A 20,837-nucleotide genomic window follows, 5' to 3' on the forward strand; every position below is an offset into this window, starting at 1 on the left:
CTACAACTCTCATCAGCCCTCGCTATTGGCTATGCTGGTAGGGTGACCAGGTGTCCCCTTTTACAGAGGACAATCCTCTATTTGAAGGGCTGCCAGAAGCCGGTCCTCTATTTGAAGGCATCCTCTATTTGAAGGTCTGGCCTGTCCAATTTCAGTTTAAAGATAATGACCCATAAGAACAGTTGCTCATTCACAGTTAGCACCTGAACAGCAGACAGACACAGGTCACCTGGTCACAGTAGAATAGAATAGTAGGGTTGGAAGGGGACTACAGGGCCATCGAGTCCAACCCCCTGCTCAATGCAGGAATCCAAGTCAAAGCATCCCTGACAGATGGCTGTCCAGCCTCGTCTTGAAGGCCTCCAGTGTGGGAGAGCCCACCACCTCCCCAGGCAACTGGTTCCATTGTTGTATTGCTCTAACAGTCAGGAAGTTTTTCCTGAGGTTCAGCCGGAATCTGGCTTCCTGTCACTTGAGCCCACTATTCCATGTCCTGCACTCTGGGATGATTGAGAAGAGATCCTGGCCTTCCTTTCTGTGGAAGATCCTGGCCTTCCTCTCTCAGTCTTCTACACTATGGTGAGATGTACTGTAGTTCTATTTAAATTATAATAGTTATTTCTAAATGTGCATATATACCTCTTCATTAGTAAATACAAATGTTATGCAAATCACTGTCCACTGCTTTGGTGTTGCATTTCCTCCTTTTTGGGTGATTCGTGAGCAGTGGGCGCTGGTGGCTCTGATGTTAGTGGGGTGGTAAATCCACTCCGGGTTTCAGTCAGAACCTGTCAGCATTCTAAAGGAACTATCCAAGATGTGAAGTACCTTGGATAGCTCCTCTAGAGTTCTGACTGAAACCTGGAGCGGATTTACTGCCCCACTGAGATCGGAGCCACCAGTCGCCATTGTTCATTAAGTGGCTATCCTATATGCTGGCTAGGGCCGATGAAAGTTTTAGGCCAAAACATCTGAAGAGCCATAAGTTGTCCACCCCTGGCCTAATGTCTGCTGGAGATGATAGCTGGAACCATGAAACTATCGGTGTTTGGTCTGGCAGTATTCCTAAAATCGGGGAGCATGGAACAGCCTCTTGTGTGTACAAAATGGCCACTACACAGGGGCACAGCTGAAAATTCTCCCTTTGTCAACTGCCTCCTTATGATGAGACGTTTTTGGTGGCAGTTCTGTCCAACTGGTGATCCTCTTATACAAGTGAACTGCTCAGCATAGTTGTCTGAGGGGTGGTATCAAGCAAGACTCCAGAACAGCAGAAGGTTACATGTTGCACATAGCTTGCAGTACACAGAGTCTAAAGCACAAATGAGGAATGGGGGTTGTGAGGGAGGCGCCCATGTGAAACCTGAGAAAACCATGCTCCCATAAACAAATATTCGTGACTTTAACCATGCTGAGCATTACTAATCCACCCACCAAAGAGTCACTAGCAAAGACCTTTAACACCTACCACCACCCGCTAAGTATATGGGAGATGTGAGTAATGGGCACAAGGAATGCAAGGGGGAACTGTTACTGTAGAGTGTGGGGAGGGTGCAGCTCTGAATACATTTCTTGCCATCTGGCAGGGGAGTTCCCAGTTTGTAGCTTCAGCTCTTTCCCTCCTACACAGCCAGATGTACCAAGTTAGCAAGAGGGTGTCCCAATTTTCTGTCTTGCTTAATTTGAGAAAAGACATGTCATCCCTAGTATTTTAAAATGCTGAATAAATCAAGGGTGTTTATGGAATAATAATAAGAATAAAAATAATAAACAACTGTATGTTATCCTGTATGTTTCCAAGCCCGATTCAAGGTGCTGGTTATAACCTATAAAGCCTTACATGGCTTGGGACCACAATACCTGACGGCGTGCCTCTCCCGACATGAACCTACCCATACACCGTGCTCAACATCTAATGCCCTCCTCTGGCTGCCTGCTCCGAGGGAAGCTCAGAAGATGGAGACAAGGGAGAGGGCCTTCTTGGTGTTGGCCCCGAAATTATGGAACGATCTCCCTGACAAGGCCCACCTGGTGCCAACATTATTATTTTTTTGGTGCCAGGTTAAGACCTTTCTCTTCTCCCAGGCATTTGGCAGCATATGATAAGTTTAATTGATCCTGGAATGGCTTGTTTGAAGTTGTTTTAGATATATGTTCTTGTGTATAGTGTCTGTGTGTTTTTTAATGGAATCGGTTTTAAAATCTGTATATTGTATTTTTAAATGTTTTAATCTTTGTAAACAGCCCAGAGAGCTTTGGCTATTGGGCGGTATAGAAATGTGATAGATAGATAGATAGATAGATAGATAAATAACATAATTGAGATCAGGGATGTTGAACTTCAGGTCCACAGACCAAATCTGGCTCATTTATTCTGACATAAACTTTCATGGAGATTGTCCACTGTGGACAGTGTCCATGAAAGCTCATGTCACGATAAATTGGTTCATCTTTAAGGTTCCACAAGACTCCTCATTGCTCTTGCAATCCCTGGCCATGTTGGAGGGCAGATTGCAAACCTGGCCCGCCATACTCTGAGTTGCCTAGCGAGAGAGAAGTGTACTTCTGTGCACTCTTCTGACTATTTTGCCACAATTACAATTACAATTACAATTGCCACAAGCTTTGGAAACAGCTTAGATCAGCTTTCTCCAACCCAGCGCCCACCCGTAAGATGTTTTGGACTACAGCTCTCATTTCGGATCATTGGCTATGCTAGCTGAGGCTGCTGGGAGCTGTAGTCCGTAACATCTGGAGGACACAAGGTTATGGGAAGGCTAGCTTCTGTTCTTAGTGGAACATTTTCTCTTCTCCAGGGTGATGCCTTGGGACTGAAAGGAGGTTTCTGGCTCTGATTGAGGCTGCTGGTGCCTTTTCTGTTTTCGTTTTAAAAAGTCATATTAGACTTAATAACAGGCATTCTGCATATTGTTTATATGTGTAAGCTACAGGGATCAGCCACCTAATTAAGATAATTGTACTTGGGAAGGGAGAATGCTCCAATCCTGACTTATGCTGGAGGCTCACTCCCCACGCTCATGATTGAAAAGAGCGTCTGCTTTCCAAGCTGAACGGAGCTGAGGCAAGAGAGCAGAGTGAGCCAGTTTTTTCCATGGGTATAATGCATCCTTCCCTGCAGTGACCTATGGCTGCGAGAGCTGGACCATAAGGAAGGCTGAGCGAAGGAAGATAGATGCGTTTGAACTGTGGTGTTGGAGGAAAATTCTGAGGGTACCTTGGACTGCAAGAAGATCAAACCAGTCCATATTCCAGGAAATAAAGCCAGACTGCTCACTTGAGGGAATGATATTAAAGGCAAAACTGAAGTACTTTGGCCACACAATGAGAAGGCAGGAGACCCTGGAGAAGATGCTGATGCTAGGGAAAGTGGAAGGCAAAAGGGAGAGGGGCCGACCAAGGGCAAGATGGATGGATGATATTCTGGAGGTAACGGACTCAACCTTGGGGGAGCTGGGGTTGGCGACGGCTGACAGGAAGCTCTGGCGTGGGCTGGTCCATGAAGTCATGAAGAGTCGGAAGCGACTGAGTGAATAAACAACAACAACATAATGCATCCACACTTTATGGCAAGGGTGGGCATCCTGCAGTCCTTCAGATGTTGTTAGACTCCATTTCCCATCAGCCCCAGCCAGCATGGCCAATGGTCTCGGATGATGGGATTTGCAAGAATCTTAACAGTAGCTTTTAGAGAAGTAATTCCCCCTATAATGATCATAGGGCAGTGGAGGCTGGTGATGGGGTGGTGAATCCACTCCAGGTTTCAATCAGAATCTTGGATAGTTCAGTTCACACCTTGGAGAGCTCCTTTAGAGTTCTGACTGGTTCTGACTGAAAACCAGAGTGGATTCACCGCCCCATGGACATTGGAGCCAACAGCCTCCATTGTTATAGGGTGAATGACTTCTCTACAAGCTACTGTTAGGAACTGCCTGAGGGGCATGTTTACATTACAGGTTTAAGCAAGTGTAGTAGCCATGCCCTTGCCTATCAGGATTTTACTGTGAGGAGAGCTAGAAATCCCTAAGGACAAAGTCTTGGTGCCCTCACCACACTGCTTTTCTGCAGAAGCCATTCCAGTTAAACTGCGTGAGAAGATATGGTCTAAGTTCGTAGTATAGATACACATCTTTGAATGGTCTTTGACAGATCAGGGAAAGGTCCCTCTGGGAGAGCCAGCATAGTGGAGTGGCAAGAGTGCTGGACTGGGAGCTGGGAGATCCGGGCTCTAGTCCCCACTCGGCCATGGAAGCTCACTGGGTGACCTTGGGCCTGTCACAGACTCTCAGCCCAATCCACCTCACAGGGTTGTAGTTGTGAGGGTAAAATTGAGGGAAGGAGGAGGAGAATGTAAGCTGCCTTGGGTTCCTTGCAAGAGTGAAAAAGGTGGGATACAAATGCAATAAATAAATAAATAATAGTTCAGCATGCGGTTTCTGCTAGTGACCAGCCAGGTGTTCCTGGAACCTTGCAAGCAGGGCGTGAAGGGAAGGACTTGGCCATCTTCAGTTATTTGTCCCCAGTGCATCTTGCTGTGTGAACCACAGGGATACAGGTGGCCAAATATCATAGAACTGTTGAATTGGAAGGACCCTGGCAGATATGAACCAAACCCCCTCCTCAGTGCAGAAATCTTGCAACTACAGCATCCATGACAGATGGCCATCCAATTTCTGCTTAAATACCTCAAGCGAAGGAGAGCCCACCACAAGGATGGCGTCAAGGGTAGGCATGATTGGGCACTTGAAGAGCTCGCTGGAGGTGCCGCTCCTCCTCGCTATTGCAGACGGCATGTTCACCTGCCTCTTCCTCTGGTCCAGACAACGATGGTGGTGAGAAGGAGGCAGGAGGTGCCACTGTCTGCTTGCTCAGTGGCTCTCTGCCTATTAAGCAAACAAGTGGCGGCAATGATGAGAAAGAAGAGGAGAAGAATAGCAGCTGGTCACAATGGTGGTGAGAAGGCCGATTTGCAGAGGGAGGGGCCCATGGAGGGGGCCTTGCCAAAGGGCCTTCAGGAACCTGGAACTGGCACTGGCCTACCACCACTCAAAGTAGTCTGTTCTGCTGTTGATCAGCTCTCACCAGTAGGAGGCTTCTCCTAATTTTTAGGCAAATCTGCTTCCTTGCAGTTTCAATCCATTCGTTCTAGTCCTCCCCTGTGGAGCAACTAAGAACATCTCCGCTCCATCTGCTACATGGCAGCCTTTCAGATATTCAGCCTTTCAGATATCAGCTACCATGTCTCCCCTTAATCTTCTCTTCATATGCAGCTTTTTCAGTTGTTCGCTTCACAGTGCGAAATCCATGTTCTTCACATCTATTCTGATTGACGCACACATGTTAAAATGGCCACAGAAGGCCCGCTTTGCACTGGTGCTTCTGTGCACTTTGTCAAGAAAAGCAGCTACTTCATCATGCAGGTGCCATCCAGAACTGATGCAAGGTACATGGCGTTTGTATCGGGTATCTGTGTGCCCAGGTATCAAAGGTCAAGTGAAAAGCATCCCTTAAGTGGCTTAGAATTTCGGCCAGAGAGATGGCTTAAAAGAAATAGAACACTTGAAAAGAACACTTGAGTTTTCAGTTTCTGTCCTCCCTCTGTTATATATTCTGGTAATGTTGTCTTAGGTAATCCAGCCTTGAGGTAACCAGCATTGCTGATCACTGCAGAACAAATAGATCCTAACCAGCTGGGATTTGGGATTCTGTTTGTCTGCTGAAAGCGGTCTCTGAGCATATGGCCTACATTCAGACAATACACATTTGCAGTTGAGGGAGGAACCAGACACTCAGCCACTCCGAGTTTGCAGTAAAGTTTTGGGCCCAACTAGACCTAGAGCATTTCTACACCAGGCTAAAATCCCACAACTGTACCAGGGCTTCCTGCTTCCATTTTAAATGCAGGATCATCACAGGCTCCGTTTACATGCGCTTCCCTTCTGCCCACCCTTTCCCCTCTTACCTGAGCCTTCCATGTGTTTCATTATACAGCCACTAGATGGTGCTGTGGTCTAGCTCCTCTTATTGCAGGTTTTCCTCTTTTTATGAGGGAACTCAACACGATGTAATTTGATAGCTCATTATCTCCGATCTTTAAAAAAATGAGATAAAGGTCATTTAGCATGGCAGATGCCATGGGGGTTGACAACATCGTGGAAAGGACCTGAAAACTTCCATGAGTAACCAATCTCAATAGCAGGATAAAAGCCCCATGTGGACAAGCCCCTAAAGTAGGGCTTCAATTCATTTTAATTTGTAAATCTTGCTACAACAGGGGTGCAGAGCATTAGGTCCAGGAGCCAGATCTGACCCTCTTGGGGTCTCAATCCAGTCCTCCTGGGTCTTCCAGATGGCCATGCCAGTTCCCCCTGGCCCCTCCCATTTCCCCCTCAACGCTCAATCATTTGGTGGTTTCCTGGCTTTTGTGCAGTTTTTTCCACATTATAAAAGGCTGAAATTACTCCCCTAAAGCTTAATTACTGCCAGTGAGAGTTTTATGCTAAAATATTCTGGTATTGTTGGGATTTTTGCCCCGCCCCTTTTGCCTTCAGTCCCACCCACCACTGAAATGTAGCCCCCAAGAGCTTTGCTGCAATGGAATTCAGCCCTTGCGCTGAAAGAGGTTCTGCACTCCTGAGCTACAAGGATCAGGTTCCTGGAACATCTCCCCTATGAGGGAAGGTTACAACACCTGGGATTGTTTAGCTTGGGGAAAAGGAGGATAAGGGGAGACATGACAGAGCTGTACAAAATTATGCTTGATGTGGAGAATGTGGAGAGGGAGACATTTTTCCTCCTCTCTCATAATACTAGAACCTGGGGTCATCCCATAAAGCTGATTGGTGGGAGATTCAGGACAGATAAAAGGAAGGACTCCTTCACACAGCGCGTAGTTAAACTATGGAACTTGCCTCCACAAGATGTAGTAATGGCCCCCAATTTGGATGGCTTTAAAAGGGGGTGGGACAAATTCCTGGAGAAGGCTATCAGTGGCTATTGAATAGTTGATGGCTGTGTGCCCCCTCCAGTACCAGAGGCAGTGAGCCTATGGACACCAGTTGCTGGGGAACATGGGCAGGAGGGTGCATTGTACTCATGCCCTGCTTGTGGGCTTCCCATTGACAGCTGGTTGGCCACTGTATGAACAGAATGCTGGACTAGATGGATCCTTGGTCTGATCCAGCAGGGCATATGGTCTTCTGCCATAATCATACTGAGAATCCGATGGGGAGGTATTAGTGTGCTGCAGTTGCTGGGTGCTTTTTACTGTGTCACCTCAGTTCCCAGTATGATGATACCATTGGGGAGTTGGCTGTGGATTCTGGAAAAGTACAGAGAGAGGGAAAGGAAAGTTCAACGCATTTTTTTTTTTTACCAATGGTATTGGTTGGGTCTGCTTTCAAACTGTGGTGCTAGAGAAGACTCTTACGAGCCCCCTGGACTGCAAGGAGGTCAAATCTGTCCATCCTAAAGGAAATCAACCCTGAGCGCTCATTGGAAGGACAGATACTGAAGCTGAAGCTCAAATATTTTGGCCACCTAATGCAAAGAGAAAACTCTCTGGAAAAGACCCTGATGCTGGGAAAGACTGAAGGCAAAAGGAGAAGGGGACGGCAGAGGATGAGATGGCTAGATAGCATCACCGATGCAATGAATATGAACTTGAGCACGCTCCGGGAGAGAGCGCAGGACAGGAAGGCCTGGCGTGCTATGGTCCATGGGGTCACGAAGAGTTGGACACGACTTAACGACTGAACAACAATTGGTTGGGTCACATAGCAACTGGCAGTTTGCATTAGCTTGGGGACCAGTTTCTCTCGAGAGCAACTGCAACACTGTCTATGAGCAGCGAGAGATTGGTGACTGTTTGCTCATCAGCCAACGCTCTCTTCCCACGAGACCTGCGTGCTTGCTCCTTCTGCATGCAGAACGTGGTGGGCTCTTCTGTGCAGCAGAAATCCAGACACTTGTAGCTTTGCTATCTGTGAAAAAGGATTTGAGAACAATTGGCACAAGTGGACATTAAACTGCCATAAATTCAGGATATTTCTGTTATCAACCTTTCAGGAAAAAGTTTTTGCCTTTTTGCTTATTGAAGGGCAGTGTGGTCTAGTGGTTAGAGAGTCTTGCTGGACTCAGGGAGACCTGAGTTCAAATCCCCACTCAGCCAGGAAGCTCACGCAGGGACCTTAGGTCAGTCATTATCTTTCAGCCTAACCTACCTCTCTGGGTTGTTGTGAAGATAAAATATATGTGTGTGAACGAATCATGTACCCCAGCCTGAACTCCTTGGAGGATGCGTGGGATAAAAATGTATTAAATAGTAATATCTTGCTTTCCCCCTGCCAGTTTCCCCAGGATTATCACAGTCTAGGGCAGGTGTGGAGAACTCAGGTTTACCCACTGAAATTCCCTTCAAATGATTTGGTGAAATGATAATTTTGGTCAGGGTCCAGCTATTTTCTATATTCAGAGTTAGAAGCAAAGCAGAGAGGAGTACCTTTTCCAGCAGCAAATAGCCTGGCTGTTATATGAGTGATCTTAAGCTATTGGCTGTTTAAGCAGTGTATCTGCTCTCTGCTGATGGTAAACTCGGATCTCAATTGCATAGGCAGATAGCCAGTGCCTGAATGGCTGTGCCTCACAAAAGGGTATTGCTTTTTGGTACTGTGGGTGTGTGTGCGTCTATGTTTCTTGAATCAGGGCTTGGGGATGTGTTTTACGTCATCATTAGTATTAATATAGTATCATGAACAGGTCATGGCAGTTTAAGTAGTACAAGATGACAAATTTCCCCCCCTCCCGTGTTTTGAGACATCTTTTCCTTTCTTAATCCCCCCGCCCCCGGTGTGTGTGTGGTGGGGGATTTCAGCATGAAAACTGGAGGGGGGAGCTTAAATCCCCCCTCCCAAATTGCCATAGTCTCAAGTTGGGGCTGCACACGCATACCCAAAAAGTAAGTCAATCACACACACACACACACACACACACACACACACACAGCTTTGCTAGGAATAGGATCACCTTGACTCACAAGGGGAAAAAGCTGGTCACTGCTGAACTGGAGGAGGAGAGGGCAGAGGGCACTGACGAGGGAGGGACGGAGGCAACAGTAGCACGTGCTGTTGCCAGGCGGAGTTTGACAACCAAGATCGCGAGGGGAAGTCGGGTTTTTCGCCGCTCTTGCCAGGTGACACTGCAGCCCTTTTGAAGAAACCATGCTGAAGCCACCCTGCCAGGTTTGAACATCACAGCAAGCCACCCTGAAAACAAGCCACCCTGAACAACCCAACAACAAGCCATGGGTTCTCAGGCTGGCTTGTGTGTGGTTAACAAACTACGCTGAAGCCACCCTGTTGGGTTCAGACAACACAACAAGCCACTCTGAAACAAACATGGCTCACAACCCACTGTGGCTTATCGTGTTATATGAACCCACTCAATAGCAGTTTGGGGTGGGGGAGCAGAATTAGGACTATAGTGCATGGGGAAGGAGGTTAAACCTTCCCCATCTCCCACCCCACCCCGTGGTTCTGCTGAAGCTTCCCTCCCAGGGCTAACAGCAGCTTTGCAGGGTGATGGGGGGGGGGGGGCTGGACCTTGGCATGTGGCTTAAACCTCATTTCCCAGGTGCCCTAGCCCCAATCCTGCCCATTGCCCCCCCCCCATGGCTGATATTGGTAAGTGGAAAAACAGACATAGTAAATGCATTCATGCATTCATGCATTTGAGATCACAACTGTTTTGACCCCAAGTTATTACAGCTAGGCCGACAGAACTCTAGCGTCTAGCTTCCCTTCTCCCATAATGGAATGTTCTACTCTGGCCGCCATACTTCCCTCTCCCCTCTACACTTTGAACTGTGGTGCCAAAAAGATCCTTGCCTCGTCCCTCCCTATGCCCTCAACCTCCTTGGCCCTTTCCTGCAGAAACTGCACCCAAATTCAAGCAGTTTGTTTAGCCGCTTCTGCTCGCAGTGGGAGTGATGGGGCAGCATTTACAAGCACGCTGCTCATACATTATGATGTGCAAGCCCTCTCTCGGTGTCCGACACATTATAAGTGACAATACCTTCATTTACTCCCATAACTGCCCACTTTTCATCACATGGTGAAGCCCTGGAATTTCTGGAAGGCTTTTGCTGATGGCTGGTTGCCTTTGTAATGGCTGTTTGTGGGTTTGTTTGTTTCATTACTGCTGCATCCTTGTTTCTTTAATCTGTTTTATTTGAAACATTTGAATATTTTTTACTTACTACTTATAGTCCCTTTCTCTCTCTCTTCCCCCCCCTCCAAGAAATGTGGGATATACATTTTTATTGTATTTATTGTTACATTTATATCCCACCTTTCCTCCCTCTTGCAAGGAACCCAAGGGAGCTTACGTGGTCCTCTTCTTTTCCAACAACCCTGCGAGGTAGGTTAAGCTGAGAGTCAGTGACTGGCCCAAAGTCACCCAGTGAGCTTCACTGCTGAGTGAGGACTAGAACTGGATCTCTCGACTCTCAGTCCAAAATTCTAACCACCGCACCACGTTTTAAAAAATAACAAACATGGAAAGGGAGATGCTGCTTCAGACACCCTTTCCCCCACCTGCCTTGTTGCCACAAGATGGTATTGCCGCTGAGCTCTGGCAATAGTTGCTTTCAACTTTTTGGCAGCATTTTCTAATCCTGCCAATGACAAATTTCCCAGGATAGTTTGTCTAACTTGCCCAATGGCTGAGCTGGACCCTGATGCGCAATATCTCTCAGCGCATGCTGAGAAGATCCTCTTGGGCTGGAGTGTTCCTGCATTTAAAGCTGTGTCGGTGTTCCTTTACGGACTTGATATCTAGTATGAGTCAGGAGTCCGACTATACTTGCTCCTTTTGCGAAGGCACTGGTGCGTGAAAGAGGATGCCTCCAGCCAGCCGTTGAACTGAATTAGTTATTCATCATAAGACAACAGATAGCCATGCTGTTTAGCAATTAATAACGAAAGGGCATTATGCACGCTAGAATAATCATTATAATTCTGCAAGAAAGTAAAGATACAAGAGGTATTATCTTAGCAGATGCCCTAAAGCTTTGTGGAAGAACAGAAGGAGAAAATCTTATTTGAGCACCTACTCTTGTACCCAAATGAATACAGCAGCAGCAACAACAACAACAACAACACAACAAAGATAATAATAATAATAATAATAATAATAATAATAATAATAATACTTAGTGCTTTTGAGTGTTGAAAGCAGTTCTGGTAAATCTTACAACGACTCTGTAAGGATGGTCACTATTGTTATCTCCAAATGTAGGAGTGGAATAGAATAGCGGTGTTATGGAAGCCTTTTAGAGGACACACCAGTCAGGAAGTTTGACAAGAACTTTATTGCCTCTCTACAACAAGATCTATCACAAGATCAGAGCAGCTAACCTTCCCTAACCTGGTGCCCTCCAGATGTGTTGGATTGCAACTCCCATAATCCCCAGCTAGCATGGCCAATGGGCATGCTGGCTGGAATTTATGGGAGTTGTCCAGCACAACTGGAGGGCACCAGGTTGGGGGAGACTCTATCCAGATATAACTAAGTCCAGTGCTGCCTAGGGGCTAAACCACCCTTCCCGAATCTGGTTCCCTCTAGAAGTTTTGGACTTGAATTCCCATCAATCCAGTCCAGCATGGCTAATGATCAGGAATTCTGGTAGTTGTCATCCAAAAACATCTGGAGGGCACCAGGTTGGAGAAAGTTGGAGTAAACTGTATGACACTATCTACACAAGTAGCTTACTTATGTCCACCTTCTGAGGCCTGGTCTACACATATAGCAGAATAAGGTGGCAGAATGTAGTGAACATACCCCGTCAGACTGCAGAGATGATCTCAGTTGTAATGGCCCTTTGTAATGGCGAAAACTCCCTGGAAATAAACAAGCTAGCACAGGAGGCAAAGGCTGAGCTATAAATTTCTCTAAGGGAGAGAGAATTCCACAGTCAGGGTGCCACAGCTGAAAGGGCCCTGCTTCCTACCCTTACAGACCTTTCAGAGCATTTTGTGTGAAGCCCATGCTTTTGAGACATTCATTAGAATTTGGAAGTGACTGAACTTATAAAGTAAGGAGCACCAAATGTTTCAGGACAGTAGTGCCACTTCAAGCTGCAGGTGAGGAATTGTATATTTTAATGTTTCACCGCATGCACGCATGCCCACCTCAAACACACACACCCCTTTGCAGGTAGGAAACAACTGTGTCAGATATAAGGTTCAGTCTAGCCTTCTCCCTTGTGTGCTGGTGTTTGTTTTTTAATGCATCTCCCATCTGTAGTCTGAAGCAGGGCTGGCCCTACTGTTAAGCAGAGTGAAGCAGTTGCCTCAGGCGGCAGATGGGAGGTGGCAGCAAGGTGTTGGAGGAGAGACCTGTGTGCCATGCAGCCTACTGTGCACCGCCTGAGTTAGCTTGCTGCCTTCAGGTGCAGTGGAGGATGCTGTCCCATCATCAGTGCTGAAGACAGGTTCATCTACCAATCCAGTTGGTTTTTGTACATGGAATGGGAGGGGCCACCATCTTGTTATTTGCCTCAGGCAGCAAAATGTCTTGGGCCAGCCCTGGTCTGAAGTGAGACAATCCAAGGAAAACATTAACCATCTCTTGATTCTGCTGTATGTAGAAATTAGACCTAAGCTGAGCCTAAATATTTTATGTGGGAATTAAATAGCCCGAAACTTGAAATGTCAGTTTCTTAAGAGAAGGTATATAAAGCTAAATATGGGAAAAGTGGTGCTACAAGACTGAGATCTACACGATCTTCTGTCTTCTGGAGGGCTAGTGTAGCACTGTAGCTCATAGACTATGAATCAAGAGGCCCTTGATTCAAATGTAGCTTCTGCCATGGAGATGGCCTTCGGAAAGCTCTCAGACACTCAGTGCCCCCTCCCTTACGGGGATGATTATCTTGATGTACTTTAGAGTGAGATGTTGTAAGCATTCTGTATGTGATGCATTTCCAACTCTATGCGAATGAATTATCCTTTTAAAAATATATCCAATCCACATCATTTCATTTCATTTATTTATTTATTACATTTCTGTACCGCCCAATAGCTGAAGCTCTCTGAGTGGTTCACAGAAAACCACAAAATGCATAATAAAATACAATATAAAATGTAAAAGCTTAAAACTATTATATAAAGTATAACCCACAATAAAACCTAGCAGCAATGCACAGATTTAAAATACAGTAACAGATTTAAAACAACAGAGCTACAAGGCTAAAATGCCTGGAAAATAAAAAGGTCTTCACCTGGTGTTGGAAAGAGCACAATGTATGTGCCAGGCTATGCCAGGCTCCTCTCTATGGGGAGCTAATTCCACAGCCAGGGTACCGCAGCAGAAAAGGCCCTCTTCCTGGTAGTCACCTGCCTCACTTGCTTTGGGAGGGGCTCCCGGAGAAGGACCACTGAAGATGATCTTAGGGTCTTGGCTGATTCATATGGGAGGAGACAATCCTTCAGATAACCTTCAGATAATCAGATTGCACTTGTGATACTGAAGCCTTTAACACTGGTTGGCTGAGCTGGTGTTATGTCATGGAAAGTTCATGAACATTCCATTTGCTCAAGGAATAAAGCTGTCAGAATGTCTGTAGCTGAGCTTCTATGAGAGAAAGAAAAGTTCTCAGTTTGGCTGGAAACCGTGCCCAGGTCCTAGGGATAAGGCCAGGTTTAGGGGGCTTGCTGAGGATTGGGCAGAGGCTTCAAGAGATAGGGAAACTAAGATGTCGAGCTGAAGAAAGAGTGCAGAGTAGGCAATGGACTGTAAAACAGAAACCTGAGGGAATACTAGATAGAGGACAGAGCCTGAGGTGGAGCAGGCTCATCCCGAAATTTAAGGTGCATAGTACCCTAGGATTTCAAGACACTCAACATCTGCTGCCTAAGGTGGCTGCCTCACTGTGCCTAATGGAAGGGCCAGCACTAGAGGAAGACTCTTGCATTGCATAGAAGGGGAATCCTTCCAGCTATGGTTTCTACTGTCACTTCAGCTTTGTGAGCTAGCAATCCTAAAAGGGCTAAAAGGCCAAGATGGAGGGGTGGAGATGTAATTTACATATGGATTTGAGCTAGCTAATTCTTTGGCTGCAGGCTCCTGTTATGGGTACATTGTATGTACAAGGCATTAATTCAATTCCATAATTATTTATGCAAATATGGACATGACAGATAACGGAAATATTTCTTTTTCTCTTTCAGGGTTACCTCTCAGAAGGCTTGGTAACAAAATGGTATCGATCTCCTCGCTTGCTCCTCTCACCTAACAACTACACCAAAGCGATTGACATGTGGGCAGCTGGTTGTATTCTAGCAGAGATGCTTACGGGAAAGATGCTCTTTGCTGGTATGTCTCCAAGTCTTCCCCCCCCCTTTTTTACTTCTCTCCCTGATAGAGCTTTAAATGCTTGTGGAAGCTTCCTCTATATACACGTATTTGTTTAAGACAGTACTCGGGAACAGGGAAGATGTGAAGTGAACCTTCTGCAAACCTGCAATCTGTTTGTTTGTGGCCTGCAGGCACTGCTAGGAATCTTGACATCCTATTTATGGTGGTTGTTTAAAAAAAAAAAAGGAATCAAAAAGCAATTTTTTGATCCCCATGATTTTGGAAATAAATTCAGAAACTAAGAGCCTTTCTACATGAGGCATTTATTGTGCACTTGTGATTCCTCACTCATGGTAGTTTGCAGGTGCTTTACACAACATCGTCGTCCTCCAGGGCGTCTCCCATCCTTGGCAAGCGTTATAGCATTTTTTTTTCTAACGAGGAAAGTCTTGTATTTCCTTCAATGGTAGCATGAAACCCTTGTGTATTTGTGCAATTCTGCCATACCACAGCACCTCCTAGTGGTTGTATAATGGATCATATAGAAATGCAGAGAAAGAAAACCCTCAGAAAAAAACACATGTAAAGGAACTGATCTTAATCCCACAAAGAATCCAGAAGCAGAAGCCTCAGTAAAGTGGTGGGTTAAAAGCCTCCTGTAGAAAAGCCCTAAGAGGCAATAGAGGAATGTTTACCCAGTCCTAGGCTTCTCAACAGCAGACGCACTGATTCATAAAATCAGTCCTTTACAATACAAAGTTTGCAGAGTAACAAGGTTATTCAGCGCGGCTGATATAGCCAGAGTCAAATGCGAAAAGACAGAGGCCTGCTGTGATGAAATGGTATTTTGTTCTGTTGTTTAATTGTATATTTTGGTGTTTCCTTGATTGATTGATGTGTTCTAACATAGCCTTTCTCCTAAAAGCTATAGTAAGTAGTGGGGATGGGGGAGTTAGAATGTTCAGTTTTAAATGGTGTCTCCTGATTGGCTGCTGCTTTTTCCATTGGGAGAGAGAGGGAATAAGAGCCACTCGGTTTTCTTTAGCGGGGGCGAGAGAGTTTGGCGTTCTGGGGGGTAGGATTAGGGCACTGGGCTCTAGCTTTGGGGGTGCTTAGATTCCCCTGGTTGGTGGAGGAAGGCATATTTATTATTTTGATGTATTATTACTAGAAAGGGTAGAGTAGGTAACAAATTAATAAAAACCTGAAACAAGAATTTTACCACATAAAACGCACACTGCATTGAAACATTTTGTACCATGTAAATAAAGTTTCATTTTTAATTTGCTCTTTCAAACCACGCCATTCTCGGTTTCATTTGTTACCAGTAAAAGGTTTATATGAAGCTAGAAAAGAAGTAAGCCATGGTCTTTGAATCTACACCCACACACACAAAGAAATCGAAGGTTCTCTCCTCACGAGGAGGAGGGTGGTGGCAGCGCCCTAATAAAGTGGTTGCTTAGGTTATAGCTGATTTATTCCTTCCACACATACTTGGTCTAAGGTATTACCTCAAGGAAGAGGTTGAGAGATTATAGAAGTACTGAAATTCTGGAGCTAGAATCAGTACATGGTGTTGTAAACATATTTATGAGGAGTGGTGATGTTATAATAATCACTGGTGGGGGAAGGTGATACGTCACACCTGCCCTCATAACTTCTGCTCCTACCTCTGATCCCATTTGCTACCCTCATTGCTCCTCAGTATTCATACTTTCCACCTGCCCACCACCATGTTGAGGATTATAATGCTGATGCATAGCAATCAAGATGTCCATTGGCACATTAAAAATGCTGATGGCATACTCTGTGGATGCTGCTCCGTTTGTTGGCCTGAAGCAGGTGTTTTAATAGTCACAAGTCCACCCAGAAATGTGCATCGCTAACACAAACCCATGGTGGTGGTGTGCAATGGAAACAGTTAGTGGAAGAGAGTTGCCTTGAACTGTTGAAATGTGTTTTGTAAACAGGTTTGGAACTCAGCAACTCAGTGTGGCGAACTGGAGACCCCAGGAGGGCCAGATTTGGCCCACAGGCCTGAGGTTCCCCATCCCTGACCTAGGCTGAGTGTAAAGTGCTGGATGTCTCAGACTAGTGAATCTCATGGGCCATCGCGATGGCTTGTCAGAGAAGGGAGCTGCTGGTCTGCCTTTTGCTGCACTGCAGCCCCACCAGTGCAGATGGCCGGAGAGCGTCACTGCAGCTACGAGGGACAGGTGACACAAGCGGCCAATCAGGGCGCCACCTGATCCTATAAAGCTGCTATCTCTGGCCTGATTCCTCAGTCTGAGTAACTTGTCACTCATGTACAGAATGACTGTCCCTTCTAACCCACCGGCCAGCTTGATTGCCTTTTGACTCACGAGCTTTCCTGCTTGGACTCCTATTCCATACTGCATCCATCTCTGAATTAGGATATCTCAAACGCCAGAGGCTTCAGTAAGAAATCTTGGACAGTGCCTCACCAATCCGTATCGCTCTCCCCTGTGCCTATTGCTGACGTTGCTGTTGTGTGCCTTTCCATACAAGCAAGCCGAACGCAGCACCTGCAAGCAAAGCAGCCCCTTGAGTTCTGCCAGGGAAGGAAATTACTTGAAATATCAAGGTGCAAGACAAAGGAGGCCACAAAACCTGTGGATTTCGTACCTCCCGTGAGAAACCTTATCCGAGTAAAAGCCTGGGAAAACATCCCGATGCATGTTCAGCATAGCATCTTCTCTTAAAGCGCTTATAAAAAAGAATATGCCTGCAAGAACAAGAGGTTGTCTCACCTGTTGGATGGCTGCTGGCAGAGACCTTCAGCAACAGCTGGAAAAGGGGCCGCGAATATTTATTCAGGAAGCAAGCGCACCCCCTGATGCTCCTGAACAAATAAGCATCCCTCCTTTTCAGTTTGACCCAACTGCCTGTCTTTCTTCTTTGCTCTTATTATTATTATTATACCATCATTGCCCATTACTTATTTTGCAAGACTGCAGGATTCTGACACTCTGGAAAGTGGCTGTGCACAGCTTTCTCTCAATAAATAATCAGCATAATTAATAATGGATTCTAACTATTGGACTTCAAAACTAATTTCACCCAAGAAGACCTGGTAGCATCACCTCTTTGTAGGCCAGTGATGGCCAACATCTTTAGCCACCCTCTCCCCAAGACAAGCTCTTTGGGGGTCTTAGTTTCCCCCTGCCCCCTAGGAAAGAAGAGAGCTCAGCTTTCCAGTTTGGTGCCTCTTCTGGTAGAAAATGGGAGAACACAATGGGCGGTTGTGATGGCCATCTGCGATTCAGGTTACATGTAGGGCCTGCAGCCAAGTGCTACAGTACTTCTGTTCACCATTAACTACTGAATCAGCCATGCCCTTGTCCATGATACTCCATTCCGTTCCCCCCCCCCGCTTGCCCAGTTCTCTCCCCCCACAGACACACACCAAAACAGCCAGTCAATATTCTGTTGCCCGGGGAGGGGGGTGTTGGTCAAGATTTTTGTACTTCTGCAAGTAGTTCCCCCTGACTCTGCTGATACCACTGTCTTGTATGTAGGTGTTGTTTTGGCTACATAATGAATGGCACTCACACCTGAACATCAGAAATAGAGGGAGTAATATTGTCTTTGTACATAGAATCATAGAGTTGGAGGGGTCCTTGTAGGCAGGCCCGACCCGAGGCATGTTGCCACCTGAAGTGAGCCGCCGCTGCCCCACTATTTTCTTCTGGCGGTGGCAGCTGTGCTGCTGCCACTTCATACCCACCCTCCCACCTGACCTGCTTGGTGGCCAGCTAACCTAGCCCACTCGCCTCCTGCTGATCCCATTTTGTACAGGACCCACAGGGCACCTGAGAGCGCTCGGCAAAACAATCATGGGAGTACCCTAAGTATCGCAACAGAGCTGGGACCTCTCGCGAAAGTTCTGGGTCTCTCGCAATACCTCAGCTGACATCTTCCAGAAGCCCCGCAGCATGGGGATGAGGCGGGAGTGGCAAATCGGCCTGCAGGTTGGGCAGGCAGGTGCGAGTGAACGTTGTCCCCGAGCTGCAGGGCTTCTGGAAGATGTCAGCTGAAGCATCGTGAGAGGCCCGGAACTCTTGCTAGAGGTCCCGGCACTCCTGCGGTACTTCGGGAACTCTTGCAATACTTTGCCCAACATCTTCCAAGAGCCCCATGGCTTGGGGACAAGGTGGGAGTGGCAGATCAGCTGGCAGGCTGGCAGGCGCAGGCAGGACCAAGACACAGCGGGAACTTTGGAGGGGAAGAGCGGTGCAATTTGCCGCTCTTCCCATATCCCGCCGCCTGACGTGCCCATATCAGGCTGCTGTCAAGGGCTCCTTGGAGGCCTTTCTCAGTCTAATCCAGTAGCCAAGTCCAGACACAGACAAAGGGATTTTTTTCAAAGCTTTATTCTTCTTTTATAACTTAATAACTCTACCGTTAGCAACTAGATATGAGTAGCAGAGTACCTATGCCCTACGTTGGAACAGATGGTCCCCGTTTGAAAGGGAATTACTGGCAGACCCCTGAACTTAAGGACTAGGGAGAGTCCCTCCCCTTTTCCCTTGGATCCTCTGGGTGCAGCCGTTGTTTGCCGCCAACCGGGTACTACGCCTCCTTTCTGCGCCCTCCATTTGGCGCCGCTCTCTGCGTCGGTGTCGCGCATCCATCAAGTCTGCTTCCCGCGCTCTGTCACTCCCAGGACTGCTATCTAAGCTAGGAATGCTGGTGGGAGGAATCTCCGTCAGCTGTTGGCCCTGGGAAAGAGGAGCGCGCTCCTCTCCCAGGAGCGACTCCTCTTCCTCAGAATCAGAACTACTCTGGGATTCTATGGGCTCAGTGTCCACCCTGACATCTGCTTCATGGTAGGGCCAGCTAGTCTAACCCTTGCTCAAGGCAGGACATTCAGAGCTAGAGCATCCCCCCCGCCGATGGCTGTCTAGCTTCTGCTTGAAGACCTCCAATGAAGGAGAGCCCACCATCACTCTAGATCAGCCTTCCTCAGCCTGGTGCCCTCCAGATGCAGGTTCTATTTACCTATCATGGGTAATAATTGTCAAAAAGCCTCTCCTCCATGAATTTGTCTAAGCTACTGGCTATCACTGCATCTTGTGACAGGGATTTCTGTAAGTTACTAACGCACTTCCTTTCGCTCTCTGTCTGGCTTGTTGATCTCAGTTTTAAAAGGCGCCCAGAGCGACATAAATCAGTACAGAGAGAAATCAATAGCTACATTTAAAAAACACAGACAATTACAATAAGCCATAAAACCAACAAGAAGATAAACAGAAACACGGAGCACCAGTGCCATCAGCAAAGAGAGGCTTTGGAAACCTCCCTGGATGAGAAAAACTTCCACCTGATGGTGGAAGCTAAAGTGGGGGGAGGTAAACCTCTCTTGGCAGGGAGTTCCAGCGATTAGGCTTGGCCATGCAGAATGCCCTGTTCTGCCCACTGATAGACCTGAATCTACTGCCAGTCAACTTCATTAGGAGACATTGAGTTCTAGTATTATGAGTGGGGAGAAAAATGTCCTTCTCTCTATTTTGTTCATAGATTAGCAAGGTTGGACCTACCATTGAGCAGAGTGAAGAGCTGACTCACACAGCAGATTTTGGAATAAATGGGGAAAATGGTCATTTATCTTATTTATTTATTTAATTTACAACATTTGTATACTGCTCCCCATCTAAAACTGATTCTGGAGCAGCGAACGTAAGAGGTACGATAGTAAAAAAAAAGATAAAAGATTAAAACACTATATTAAAATTATTAAAAACAGAGCACCGATTAAAATCATGGCTGGTCATGTAAGGAATGCTTCTTGGAAGAGAACTGTTTTCAGGAGGCACCAGAAGCACAGTGTTGGCGCCTGCCTGACCTCCAGGGGCAGGGAGTTCCAAAGAAAAGGGGCCACCACACTGAAGGCTCTTCTCGAGTGGACTCCAGTCAGGCCATAGGTCCATGTGGAACCACCAGGAGCATGGTTCCACATTTATTATTCATACCTTCTTTGCCTGGGTGGGAAGATTGTTTTCAACCTCACGGGAAGCTACCTTCTGCCACTGATCCACTGGTACCTCAGGTGCCAAAATGTCTTGGACAAGCACTGCCAATTAACACAAAGGAAAATGGGGAATTTCTTGTTGGAGCAATCAGGGCTGGGAAGGTGAAGACTGCTTGGTTTGCCTGAAACATAGGTCTAGTTCTCAATGAGGTGGTAAACCTGAATCTCAATTGTACCAGTTCAATCTGCAGCTGGAGGCTTACATGATGGAATGCTCTCATATAAAATAATAACAACCATTCCTAAATATAGAAAACTAGCCTGTCAGGGAGAAGAACTCTTCTCCTTGACATGCTAGCTTTCCAGGTACAGGGATTTTTTTAAAAAATGATTTTTGTATAACATTCAGTCATGTGAGTTTGAAGTGATATAGCCCAGACTCAAGTTTACCACCTCAGTGAGAAATAGGCCT

The 20,837-nt window shown here is 46.5% G+C and overlaps 1 protein-coding gene across 2 annotated transcripts in view; it reads left to right on the forward strand.

The window, feature by feature from the left end:
• MAPK4 (mitogen-activated protein kinase 4) overlaps positions 1-20,837 on the forward strand; it is a 104,199-nt gene that overhangs the window by 71,152 nt on the left and 12,210 nt on the right. For both annotated transcript variants that reach the window (XM_084832022.1, XM_084832021.1), the window contains one exon: positions 14,247-14,391. In XM_084832022.1, coding sequence (XP_084688148.1) covers positions 14,247-14,391 — 145 coding nt within the window. The remainder of the gene's footprint in view (positions 1-14,246; positions 14,392-20,837) is intronic.

This window comes from Heloderma suspectum, chromosome 2, assembly GCF_057233095.1.
Source record: "Heloderma suspectum isolate Gila_16-S chromosome 2, 16-S_ref, whole genome shotgun sequence".
Classification (NCBI taxonomy): Eukaryota; Metazoa; Chordata; class Lepidosauria; order Squamata; family Helodermatidae; genus Heloderma; species Heloderma suspectum.